Raw genomic sequence first — 13,927 nt, forward strand, 5'->3', positions numbered from 1 at the left:
TCACTGTAGACAAATACTACACTATAGACACTGTATTTTATGAAAAATATAATTAATAGATAATTAAGAATGTATTAGTGAAAATAATTATTCTATAATATAAATAATTATAAATTAAGATTAAGATAACTAATTAGTTTAATTAAAATTTAAAAAAATAAAATTTAAAAATTTAAAATAAGATTAAAGTGTGTAATCATTTTCCAAAAAATAAAAGTGACATGGGATGTGGGACAGACAGAAATTGCAACGTGGACATGGTATCTGGGACGGAGGGAGTACTTCTCTTCCTCCATCGTAAGTGAATATTCATTTGCTTTTTGCACGTAATTTTAGAAATATTAATATTATATTAAAATATAGTAGAAATAAAATAGAAATGACTAAAATAACCTTAGTAGTACATGTGGTATAAAGTTAATGACATTTGTGTAATATATTGTAAGTTCTAAGGGTATTTGTAATGTTAAGTAGATAATACAATTACTAAAAAAAATGAATATTTGTTATGGGACGGACTAAAATGAAAAAATAAATACTTGTTATAAAATCGGGAGTATAAAATTTGATTGTTACTATGATTTAAAAATGATGATAATGTCTATAATATAGGTATTATATAAAATTTATTAAAAAATTAATAAAAAATAGTGGGATAACTAAGAAAACACTACCAGAAAAAATAATACAAAATTTATTAAAAAAAAAAAATTGATGAAAAATAGTGGGATAACTAAAAAAACACTACCAAGAAAAAATAGAATCTGTTTCGAAAAATTGCTTAGAAATGAATTCCGAAACTGTGAAAACATGTATATAATTTATATTAAATCAACAAAAATTAATTGGCCTCGGATTAGTTAAAATAGTCTCGGAATTTTCGGGGCCAAATTAAAAATATATTTTATTATTATCTTCGTCCCTTAACAATCTATCTATTTTTTTATTTTGGTCCGTCCCATAACAAAGTATCTATTTTATTTTTTAAGTAACTGTACTATCTACTTAACGTTACAAATACCCTTTCAATTTACAAAATATTATACAAATGTCATTACCTTCATATCATACAATACTAATAGAGTTACTTTAGTTTTTTTACATTTATTTCTACTTTATCTCAATATAATACTAATATTTTTAAAACTCCGTGCAAAAATCAAATGAATATATAGATATGGGACGGAGGAAGTATATTAAATAGTGTCGAAATTTCCAAGGCCAAATTAAAAAGATATTTTATTATATTAGATATTCTCGGAATTTCCTAACCAAATTAAAGTATATATTTTATTATATAACATGTTCTCAGAAATTTCGAAGCCATCCGAGACCAAATTAAATATATACTCCCTCCGTTCCGGTCCAAAAGGGTCATTTGGGATTCTATAGTAGATTAAGAAATAAATAATATTTTCTCCGTCCCAAACACCCTGCAGTATTTCCTTTTTGGTACGTCTCAAACACACTGCAACATTTCCAAAATAAGAAATAATTAATTATACTTAATCTCTACCCCACACTTTATCCCCTCACATCATCCAAATAAAAAAATAAAATATATATTCTCTCTCCATCATATCACCTAATTCTAAATTATCCCACTTAATACTACCCACCTAAAAACCCGTGCCAAAACCAAATGTTTCATCATGTTTGGGACGGAAGAAGTAATATTTTATTAGTTAGTGAAAGTGTGTAAGAGTTTTTGACATTTTCCTCTCTGACTTTATGTAAAAAAAATAATTATATGTGTAATGATATTTTGTAATTTATGTAAAAGTTAAGACTATTTTTGAAGTGAAACAGACAAAAATAATAAAAATGGTATTTCGAGTTGAGACGGAGGGAGTATTATATTATATTATATGATCTCGGAATTTCCGAAGCCATTTTAAATATATAATTTTATTATATTAAATGATCTCGGAATCTCCGATGCCAAATTAAACATATATTTTAATATATAAAATGGTCTCGAAATTTCCGATACTATATTAAATATATATTTTATTATACTATATAGTTTCGAAAATTTTGAATGAATTTTCGAGACCAAATTAAATATATATATTCTAATATAGAAAATAGATTCAAAATTTTCGAGGCAATATTTCCAAGACCAGATTAAATACATATTTTATTATATTAAATAATCGGAATTTCCGAAAGTATATTACTCCCTCCGTCTCATGTAGTATGGACGTATTACCGTAGATACAAGAATTTAAGTAAAGTGTAATTAGTAAGTAATTAATAAGTGTATTAGTAAAATAATTATTGTATAATAAAAATAATTGTGGATTAAGATAACTAAATAGTTTAATTAAAATTAAAAAAATTATAAAATTTAAAATGAGATTAAAGTGTATAATTAGATTTCCAAAAAAAGAATTGAAAAATTATGTGAGACGAACGAAAATATAAAATAAAGACAAATTATGTGGGATAGATGAAGTATATATTATTTTATTTAAATAAAAAGCTTCGAAAAATTCCGAAACTATTTTAATTATATTTTTTATTATTTTACATAGTCACAAAATTTTTAAAATTAAATTAAATATATATTTTATTATATTAAACAATATCAAAAATTTCAAAATAATATTAAATATATATTTTATTATATAAAATTATTTCAAAATATCAAATTAAACATATATTTTTTTATATCCAATAGTTACGTAAATTTCAAAGTTATATTAAATATATATTTTATTATATAAGATAGATTTCAAAAATTTCGTATCTATTAAATAATTCTTTTAAAATAAAATTAAACAAAACCAACACTCGACCCTCCTCCCCCACTAAACCCTAAATCCTTTTTCCCTCCCAAAATCAAAATATTTATTTCCCCCCAAAAATTCCTCCTTTCTTTCCTTCTTTTACTCCTCTTTGATACTCTTTCCTTAATTATTTTTCCTTCCCTTTCTTCCCTCCTCTTAATTCCCCCAGCTTTTCTTTTACCATAATCTCCCCATTCTCCTCCTTCTTCATCAACAGCCGCGACGGCGGCGAGGACGGCGGCAGCACCTCGGGTATTTTTTCCGACGAGAACGGTGACAACATCCCCTCTTCTTTTTTCTTCTTCTTTTCCGGAAGCGGCGGACAGGCGGGCGTCCTTTTTCGTCGGCGACGGCGGCGGCTGGGGGCCGGCGTAGTCTCCTTCTACGGTGTCATCAGCAGCGGAGGGGGACTGCGGCGGAGTCTCCTCCTTCGTTTTCTTCTCCGACGGCGGCGGCGACGAGGGAGGGCGGAGCTTCCATCTCCGACAGAGTCAGCAGCGGCGGCAGCCTGTCTCTTCTTTCTTCTTCGTCTTCTCCGGTGGCGGGGGTGGCGGAGCCTCTCCTCCTTCGTTTACTTTTCCGGCGGTGGAGGCGGAAGGGCGGTGGAATCTCCTTCTCTGGTGGCGGCAGCCCTCCTCTTCTCCGGGGGCGGGGGCGGCGGACGACGGAGCCTCCGCGTCCTCCTTCATTTCATTCTCCGGCGGCGGGCAGCAGCGGCGGAGGAACGCATCTAATATAATTATATATTTATTTTTTAAAAAAATAAATTAATTATTCTCATAATCTTTTTAAATTCTGACGCAAATTTTTTTAGATTATTTAAAAAAATTTTGGTAGGGCCAATTTATTTTTTGAGAATTGATATTTGAATATTAATTATTATATTAAAATATACTATAAATAAGAAAAAAATTGAAAAAAAACATTCATTATAATCTTATAATATTAATAGAAGAATTTGTAAAAAAAATTATATAAATATAAAAATATTTTTAATGTTAAGTATTATTTATTAAAGTAAAAGTAATAAAATGATATGTATATACATTATATTTATAATTTTTAAATCTTATTGTGTTTTATTTATTGCGTGAAATTATCTTGTGTTAATATAAAATTTGTACAAAATACTTTGTTTAAAACTGATATTTGATTCTAAAGACCTACAAATAAAAAACACAAAATATTTTAAATAATTTTTTTGAATAAATAAATAAATAAATACTTGATTAATTCTTCGTTTTATAGTTTTTAAAAGCAAATTGTTATATAATTTTATAAAAATTATAAAAATAAATAATTGATCAATTATTTATTTATTTATTTTATTAAAAAAAATTATTTAAAATATTTTATGTTATTTGTATAAAATTTGAGAAATTTAAATTTTTATTTAGAATTAAATATCAATTTTGGACATAAGGGTGTTTGGTGCAAATTTTACATTAACAATTTATAATTAACATAATAAATATATACACGAAAAATTTACTATTTTATATTTTACATCATTTTCGATAGAAAAAATTATTTATATTTTTCAATAAAGTATAAACACTTAATATCAATCGAATCAGCTAGTCAAAATTGATGAATTATTTAAACTAAAATTAATGAATTTTGATTATATCGGAGACAAAAATAATTTTTTCCCCTAATAATAATAATAATAATAATAATAATAATAGTAAAAGAGAACTAGATGGGCAAAACTAGCAAAAGCACAACCTGAAACATGATCTAACACAAAGACTAGAACCTGTGTCTTTAGAATAATCTTTTTGCCTTTACTCATCCAGAAATTTGTCCTGAATGAATAAATAATATACAACAGAATGTGAGATTGTCTGACTATGAAATTTTGGTTGATGGGCATGTCATTATTTCCTGCAACAAAAATGAATTTTCAGCAAGAATAAATTACACCTATTCCTCCACAAACATCCCTGCTAATGATACCGCCACTGACCGCAGTACCCAGCCATGCTACACAATCTCCGCCTGCAAGAAGTTGAATCAACACCACAGTCTTCATCGCTCAAACATCTGTGGTCATCACGAGCATCCGGGATATGGCAAACACTCTCCAGCTGCACATTCCCGTGAATGCAGTTGTGCATAGATGCTGGACATATTTGCATGGACATTGCACTAGCTCGTTTAGGTTCTTCGCCCTGAAAATTGCCCAATGTATTAAATGACCAAAGGGAGAGTCCAGCGGCAATCAAACATGTACTGTGCTTGAATTGAGCTTGGCCATGCCTTTTTAAACCCAACTCATGCTCAAATCCATGCGGATAAAATACTCCGACAATTATATACAAAGACACGACAGATAGACATGCACCCTTCCACAGCAAAACCTTAAAACGGACTGAATTGTTGCTGTAAGACCCACTCGAACTCAACTCGGGAGAGGAACAGTATCCTATCAGGCTCCCCATGTTTAGACGAGAAAACAATAGAAAGTTACCCAAGCAGTGGTTCGCACTTCGCAATATTAAAACAAGTATGTTTCATAAATGGCTAATTGTTAAACAAACATCTTCTTTAAAAGCTTATTTTAATAAAAGATTATAATTTTGTATTTATATATATTTCATCCAACCAAGTGTAAATAACGCATCTAAATGCAAACACCAATAAAATGCATTGAACAATACCTTGATGGAAGTCCAATTACTGGGAATATAAGCTTCAGGAAGTCTCTCGTGCCAAGAATGTAAGATGGGCAGTGGGTGGCCTTCTGTTGTGAATACATAATTCTTATTGACCAAAAATGAATCATCGTAGAGAAGAAACAAGTATTTGCAACTGCAGAAATAGGGTAAGCATAAAGGTATGTTAGATATATCTTGCTACCGAGTACTGAGGCCACTTTATCAAATGAGTTGAATAGACAACAAATGAGTAGAATGGATTGCTGCATCACATAGACCTTAAGATTTTGGTACACTCACGTCTCAGAGAGGAAGAAACTATGCTGATGATCCTCCAACTCCATAGTTGTGACATCTCTGACGCTAGCAAAGCCACCTTCAACTCTAGTGTGCAAATTAAGTGAATCCACAATAGCTTCACCCACTTCTAGATACCATGGATCTGATATCCACATGTTTTACACAAAGAAGATAAAGTTAGATGTAAATTGCAATGTGAAATTGTTAATACCTTGAGAACTGAGAATATCCCCCAATATATCACTAAATTAATGACCCACAGCAGTAAATTTATTCATGAAAAAAGCTTGTAGAGATGAGTATTTAACCTTTGGTTGCTTGATATAAATAAAATGTTGATTCTGATAACTCTGGGCGCAATGGATAGTATCGCTCCGTAGGATGCACCATTTGATGATCCAGGAGGTACCTAAATCATAAAAAATTGCACACTATGTTAATCATAAACATATCATATGCATATTATGTGTATGCATGCATGTATATGTGAATATTCATACATACAAAAAATAAAATAAATAAAAAACAGGGATAGTACCTTTCTGGTAGAAGTCCAAATTTCTGCCATACATGGTAAAATTCCCGATGCGATGAGTTAGCTGCAGTCACATCCCCGACAAGAACCTGAATACCAAAAAAACAAAAAATCAAGTACACTTCCACATCAAATTGTCAACTGACAACAAGGTAGAGTAGACAATTGTTAACCTGAAGACCTGGCCAGAATGCTTGTAGGCTCGTAAGCTGCCAGTATGTTGCTCTTCCTGTTCTCATGTCAGAATCATGATACCTAAGGCAGTTCAATAATACATGATTCCAACCATAAAAAACTGTAGTTGCATATTAAAATAAAAAGCATAAAGGAAGTGGAAGGAACTGGACAGATGGTCAGAACTAAACAGAAAGGGAAAAGGAGGAATGGTTTTACAGCTTCCTTTCATTAGTATATTTCAACTAAACTCACCACTCAAAGAATAAGGCTTAGCACATAAAAGATATGGATCCACTCAAATTTGGATAAATTTTATTAGTCAATTACCAAGTGCCGTATCTAAAGTATTTCTGGACGGCAATATAAGCCAATTGAAACATCCTCCACATTTCTTCTCTTCCAAACAAAAGGTGCGCTTTTAGTACATATTCATAAAATGAATCAACTCCTGTGAAAGGAATGATAATAGTATAAGATGTTTAGATTAGCATCTTTGATCATTTCACACAATTTGTTCACCTAATATAAAGTACATTTTCTAAAGTGAAGTTATCATAGCTTTGACCAAGGTATATGAATTTGCAAACTGCCAAAAAAAATCTAGAAAAAAAAATGTATACCAGCCCCAATTCCAGAAGAGTACTCAATCCACTCCCCAGTTTCTACATCAAGTATTGTTCCCAAAAGATTTAGAGAGCTCCTCATACTCCATAGCTTGCGAAGAGCACGCAAAGCAGCAAACTCAAATCTAGGATCACCAGTCAAACGTGACAGTGCTCCCATTTCAAGAATAAGAGAACCTGAAATACCAAATACAGAATATTAGCCAATGTCAAGAATTGGGTAAATTAGGGATGCGTATAACAACTGGAAAATGCTCATAACTCCATACCGCAACCAGAAGTACTTGTCTCAGTTGTTTCGTTCTCCATCACACCATACTGCACATGGAATTTTGTAGAAAACTTGTATGAGAAAAGACAGACATTTAGCATACCTACAGTTATCCTGCTGCATGTAACATTTAGATCAAATTAAACATGAACCTGTTTAATCTTAAAAATAAAAGGAACAATGAAAAACAATTCGTCATGCTAAATTTCTTTCATCAGATAAAGGCTCATAAGCACCTAAAAGGTAATAAAGTATACTGCAACACGTTGCCAATCATATGCCAGCTTAATGATTCGTTGCTAAGTATAGTATGAATAACAGAGAAGCAGAGAAAATACTTGTGAGGATACTTATGTCTTTCAAAGAGCTGACACCAAAACCAATACAAGTATCTGTTCAAAACAAGTGATGCAGCATCTCCATTTCGGAGAGGGAGCCATTTCAGAGCCACTCTCATATAATTTAGATGCATCCATTCACATTTATTTAGGGCAAAAAAAATTGAGAAATTCTTGAACTCTAGCTTTACATGCACAGATATTTGAAGGATCAGTGACTTACATGCATTTTGAGCTTAATTATACACTGTTGTGAGTGCAAGTCACGCTTTCAAGGTTAATAATGCAAGGTGCTAAGGGGAAAATCCTGTCAAAAACTCGATGTTGTGTTCTTTTATGGGTTTTACTAAAGATTTTTACTATTCAAATATGAAAGTACAAAACACCTCAGGCTCAATGTTCTAAGCACATTTTGGTGAGCACAAATTCTTGATTTGACCATAGTTAGACCCATAAGCATCATGCTAACGGGACAACAATGATTAAAGGAATATGTGGAACAGGATTGGCAGGTTGCCTCACAGAAATAAGCAATGCAACTTAACACAGCAGTTGTGCTACTCCATATATATGAAATCAGAACCTTCAAGTTTATCCACGCATAAGGCAGTCCAGTGGGGGTATTGAAAGCAGGTAAAAACCTCTCTCCCAACTCCGTAGCAAGGTTAAGAAGCTGACTTTTGTATGTTCCTTTAGTTAACCTGTTTGTAGAATCAGTCGCAAGAATATGAGCAGAAACAAGCCCTCCTAGTACTCTTATGTTGCACTACAGAACACGGATAAGAAGGAAACATTAAAACACTTAACATAATTAATAATAAAGAAATTGTAATGCAGTTTATTTGAGATCATAATATGAATAGGCAGGAAATGATGACTAGTAAGTTGAGCATTCATTAGTGAGATTTTTCATAAATTTAAAGAAGGTTATTTCAAGATATAATAATCAAAATAATCAACACATTACCTCAAAAAGATTCACCCTTGCATCAACATCAAATGTTAGATTTTCAGATAGCCAAAGAACCCCCTTTTCAAATTCAGTATGATTTCCCAAGATTGCTAGGCTGAGATTGAAAAAGAAAGTCAGCACAACAATTCATCTCAATTCCAAGGCTGCAATGAGTTCAACAGATAATAAGATGGCTCTCAAGGAGTTTAGTTTATAGCTACAAATAATTTCAGTTGGTTTAGCACCAAAATGAAAACAAAAGAAATATCAAACCTGGACAGCGACTCGATAAGGGTAAGAGCTGATCCATTATACTTTTCTGACAGATGTTCAAGCTAAAATTTCAAAGAACTTTTAGTTATTTAATATGTCACTAACTATCAAAACAAACTTCTTCAATTAAAAGACTCACCTTCAAATTTCCAAGCTCACTTAAAGAATTTGTGAATGTTTTTGTCAAAGGCTTTAATTCATCATGCTGAGGAAAGACAGTCAACATGGAAATGAGTACATGCAGATCATGGTCAAATATATTTGAAAATGTTAGCACAATTAAACACTCACAGGGAATGCATGCATCATGTAGTTGTCGTAGCCATGATAGAACCTGACATTGATGAAAAAACAATTAAATAAGATAAAGGATAATAATTATCTCAGGTATCCTAGTCTGAATTTCAGGTATATATTTGTTTGCTCCTATACTTCATTAGTTTCCCTAATCCAATACCTAGTAATTGCAACAGAACCAGTTACTTGACTCCTATGGTAAAACAGATGATTAAGATTTCACTTTATAAAATTACCAGAGAGATTTTTTTTCCCAAATGATAGTAAAAAAGCAAGGGTGTGGATTTTAACCACTATCCAGGAACACAGCTTATTGAGTTGGACCCGCTTCACTTGCTAATTCTGTAGTAATACTGTTTTCAGGATGGTTCTCTAGTATTCTCTTCAAATAGGTCAGATGTTGCAATATAATACCTGGTGCCTAGTCCTTCACATATTGAGAAAAAACAAGAACATCCCTTGAATTAAACTTTTTGAGAGACAACAAGAAGTCCAATCTCTTCTTAAAGTACATTGAATAGGAATATATCTAGGCCATTTGCATCAAATTGAGATGATGATGGGTTCGATTGTTTCTGGAGTATAATCTTAAATGAAAACATCTCCCATTCAATTGAAAGCCTGAGTTCTGTGCAGCACCAATATTTGCAGTAGCTACCTATACATGGAGGTTACCATTTTATATGCTTGATAAAGTTTCTCAGCATCTGATTGATTAATTTAAGCTACCTTTACATGGAGGTTAGCATTTTATATGCTTGAAGCCAACATATTCTATAACTCGCGGCACCGATAAATAATTATTTTGAATATAAATTAATTTATTAACTTATAGATATATATATATATATATTGATATTAACATACCATGGAGATAATTGAGCGTATTCAATGATATAAGTTAGGAAATGAATAATAATTCAATGAAAGTTTTATTATTGAACCTATATAGTAACACTTCTTAGCCTCTCATATTATCATATATAAGAAATTATACACACAGATAAATTTTGTACTTTTTTACAGTTTAAAAGTAACAACATTTCATTATACACCAAAAAAAAAAAAAGAAAACATTTCACATATATGAATTCGAACTAAAAAGAATAGCTTCTCAAATTCAGCAAGAAAAATGAAACTAGTTTTTTCAGCCCTGGATCCACCTCAGTCAATATTATAATTTATTCGTAATCTCAATACCGGGTGAGATAGTCATGTATATACACATTTTGGTAACTGCTGGGGATCATATGCCTATTTACCTTCCACAAGCTACTTGGAACAAGAAATTACACATAATTCGGATTAATTCGAATCAAGACTCTTTTTACCATACCGAAAATAAAGAACGCAATCATAAGAAATCGAATCGAAAACAAGGGTTGAGCAATTGCCAGTCAAATTTACAAGAGAGGAAACTGATTCAAATTTTCATCAAGTCGGAAAACATGGCGGGACTGTTAGATTCGGGAAAGATATCATTACATTTGACGAACTTTCTCACTCATCCGCTTCTTCTTAGCTGCGAAAGGGTCCGGCTTCGAACAGTAGATTTCGATGCACAAATGCGGCAAAATGACCAGAAGAATCAGACTCCGCGCCCATCGGTTTCCACGAGACATGAATTCGGGATACGAGCATCAAAGAATCCACAGATAGTTGGAGATGGACAAAAGGCGAGCAATGTTGGTACCTACTTCTCCGGGTAATAAATGATCTTCTTACTATGTTCATAGCTCTTCCACCCGACCCAGTAAGACTCCAGACCCGCGACCCACTTAACTATTTCTTGAATAAGAATTTAGGCCGTATTTAGGCCGTCTTTGCAATCCGTGATAGCTGTTAGTTAGCTTGATTCAATTAATTGGTTTGAATTCGATTAGCTGTTTGTATTAAAATGTTTGGTAAAACAACTGTTTGATACTAGTTGTTCATAAGTAAAATGAGGATATTTCTATTTTATTTTTGTTTATAATATATTCAATTATGTTCTTTTGAGTTTAGAATGTTTAAAATTTTTTGTTATTAGTTATTGAAAATTGTAAAAGTGTTATAAAAATATTTATTTTAATTACAGTTATATTTAAAAAAATAATATATTTTTATTAAAATATATAAATAGTTTTTTCTATTGAAAATAATATAAAATATAAAATAATAAAAAATATAAAATAATAAATTTTTCGTGTATATATTTATTATGTTAGTTATCGATTAGTTCATTATATTTATAACTTTCAATAAATTTAATTTTTTAATTTATTTTTAGTATAAAATTTATATAATGTAATTTTAATATAAAAATAAAGTATTAATATTTATATTTTCTATTTTATGTTGATTTTAATAAATTTATATATTTTACAATTAAAATAATTTTTATATAAAATTAATTATTTTAAATTTATAAAAGTAAAACTATAATATAATAAAATATTTTAATATAATTAATAAATAATCAAAATATATTTATTTGTGTAAAATGCATAATAAATTTTTAAAGGAGGAATAAAAAAAATTTACAGAAAAAGTTATTTCAAAACGCTGGGTAAATTAGCTTTTCAGACCAAACACCTAAATTAGCTGGTAAGCTCTTCCAAAAACTATTTGTCAAACACCCCTTATTGTTTAATTTTGAAAATTATATAAGTAATAGTGTTGTAACGGATGGTTACTGTCTACTGGTGTGGTGTGAAGGTGGACCTATGACCCTAAAGTTATAGGTTTCCTCCAACATCTATATATACTTATATATATACTAGCATATAGTGTTATATACACGATATATTACCGCAAACGTAAAGGTTAAAATCTTTTGTTTTTATTTTCTTTGTCATACAAATATGTATTCATTTGATCGGATGGGAATTTTAATAAAAATAATTAATAATTGTTATTTTTTTAATATTTTTCAATGATAATTCAAAAAGGAAACTAAGTGTAAATTTTAATGAGTATTATGTATGTCTCTTTTATACCAACCAATTAGTAATATTATCCCACATGTATTTTAATTTATTTACGTTTTGTTATTTTTTTTAATATATAATGTGTAGTTTAGTCCGGACTTAGGAATAAATACAATTAAATTATCAAATTTAAATTCAAAATTTCAAATAGCGCTGCGATCTCTTTGCCCCCTCTTTCTCTGCGATTCGCACGGCAACGACAAATCGAGCGCGACTTCGACGGCGAGATTGATAAAGGGAACGCGACGACGGCTCACAGAATAGACAACGAAGAGAGAAGTTTTTCTTGACAATTCATTTTTACAGCTTTGTCGACTTTCAATATTTCTTTTCTATTTTCGATTCTCGCCAAAAATCGTAAGTGGAGGGTGATTTGCTCGCATGTTAATGGTGGTGCAGTTTTATTTAATTTTTATATTTATAATTTTTGCGAATTTATTTTTAAATTGAACTTTTTTATAGATGAATTGATATATGTTATGAGAATTTCAAAGAGAGGAAATGGTGAAAGAGTGACCAACTTAAGGGACCTCAAATGGTATTGGTATTGTAATTGTTGATGTAATTTTTCAATAAACAAAAAAGTAAAATTCAAATATGTGGAAATATCCTTAAAATTTAATTAATTAGTGCGTGAGATTAGAAATCTCTAAACACTTTACGGTACATAAGAAAATTAATTGAAAAAAAAATGCTGAAAATTTAAAATAGTGATCCCCGAATCTGACTTTGCTTTTGTCGAAGTTGATTGAAGATGCCTTTTTCAGAAAAATCCAAATCCTTAAATATTTCTTGAGAAACAGTACTGGAAACCGTCGCCTGAATGGTTACAACGCCTCTTTTTCAACCGTCTACTAACATTTCTCTTGCTGACACGTGCCCTCAACCGACCAAAGTACCATTCTCGCTCACTCGCAATAGTATCCGACTATCTGGACTGACCGCAAACCTTCCGCCCTTTTGGCCCGACCGCCAATCTTCCGCCTTGTTGGTCCGACTGCAAACCTCCCGACTTGCAGACCACCCAATTTGTTTGGTCCAGCCGCATACCTCCCGACTTACAGACCATCCGACTTGTTGGTCCAGCCGTATACCTCCCGACTTGCAGACCACCCGATTTGTGGATCACCCGACCTGGGGACCTTTCGACCTACGGGCCATCTGATCTGTGGACCTTCCGACCTGCGAACCACCCGACCTGCGGACCTTCCGACCTGTGTACCATCCGACCTGCGAACCTTCCGTTTTGCGGGCCTCCCGACCCGCGGACCTTCCGACCTGCAAACTTTCCGACCTGCGGACTTTCCGACCCGCGGGCCTTCCGACCTGCGGACTTTCCGACCCGCTATTTCCTTAGAAATGCACCTATTTTACCTGAGTTTCCCGCGGTGCCCTTCGACCAGTTCGATCACCTCAATTGTAAGGCCCAATTTTCTTTTTACCTTGGGTTTTTTAACCTAATTCTAAATTTCATACGTAATAGTAATATATGTATATAGTTCTTTTAGGTGTAATTATTTTTATAGCTTTCGTAATGGATTTTGTGTCATCTAAGTGCCTATTTTGTTAATTCATTTATAACTTTGTACAATTGTTAAGATCTTAGTGTCTTTGTATTTTATAATGAATCATTTATTTCTTCAAGTTAAGACCAGGGTAAGCAGATGTGATTAGATGTTATACCATCCTCATTGGTAGTTTTTTAATTAGTTATGGTGTGCAAACTGTGTTTTTGACTAG

At 31.7% G+C, this 13,927-nt stretch overlaps 1 protein-coding gene across 2 annotated transcripts; it reads right to left on the reverse strand.

The window, feature by feature from the left end:
• Window positions 1–4,502: 4,502 nt before the first annotated feature.
• Window positions 4,503–10,952, reverse strand: LOC127255353 (alpha-mannosidase I MNS5). 2 transcript variants are annotated; one of them, XM_051280855.1, is made up of 15 exons: window positions 10,704–10,944; window positions 9,213–9,255; window positions 9,061–9,126; window positions 8,922–8,983; window positions 8,664–8,763; window positions 8,280–8,462; window positions 7,357–7,405; window positions 7,085–7,264; window positions 6,792–6,912; window positions 6,461–6,542; window positions 6,291–6,376; window positions 6,061–6,161; window positions 5,753–5,894; window positions 5,456–5,606; window positions 4,503–4,966 (listed from the first exon to the last, which is right to left on the reverse strand). In XM_051280855.1, the coding sequence occupies exons 1-15, from the start codon at window positions 10,838–10,840 to the stop codon at window positions 4,742–4,744; spliced, it is 1,728 nt and encodes a 575-aa protein (XP_051136812.1). In that variant the 5' UTR covers window positions 10,841–10,944; the 3' UTR covers window positions 4,503–4,741. The 2 variants fall into 2 exon arrangements, with proteins under 2 accessions (XP_051136812.1, XP_051136813.1); XM_051280856.1 differs by lacking the exon at window positions 4,503–4,966 and having other exon boundaries at window positions 5,469–5,606; window positions 5,731–5,894; window positions 10,704–10,952.
• Window positions 10,953–13,927: the final 2,975 nt, after the last annotated feature.

This window comes from Andrographis paniculata, unplaced genomic scaffold (genome assembly GCF_009805555.1).
Source record: "Andrographis paniculata isolate CXL003 unplaced genomic scaffold, ASM980555v1 Contig53END, whole genome shotgun sequence".
NCBI classification, from domain to species: domain Eukaryota; kingdom Viridiplantae; phylum Streptophyta; class Magnoliopsida; order Lamiales; family Acanthaceae; genus Andrographis; species Andrographis paniculata.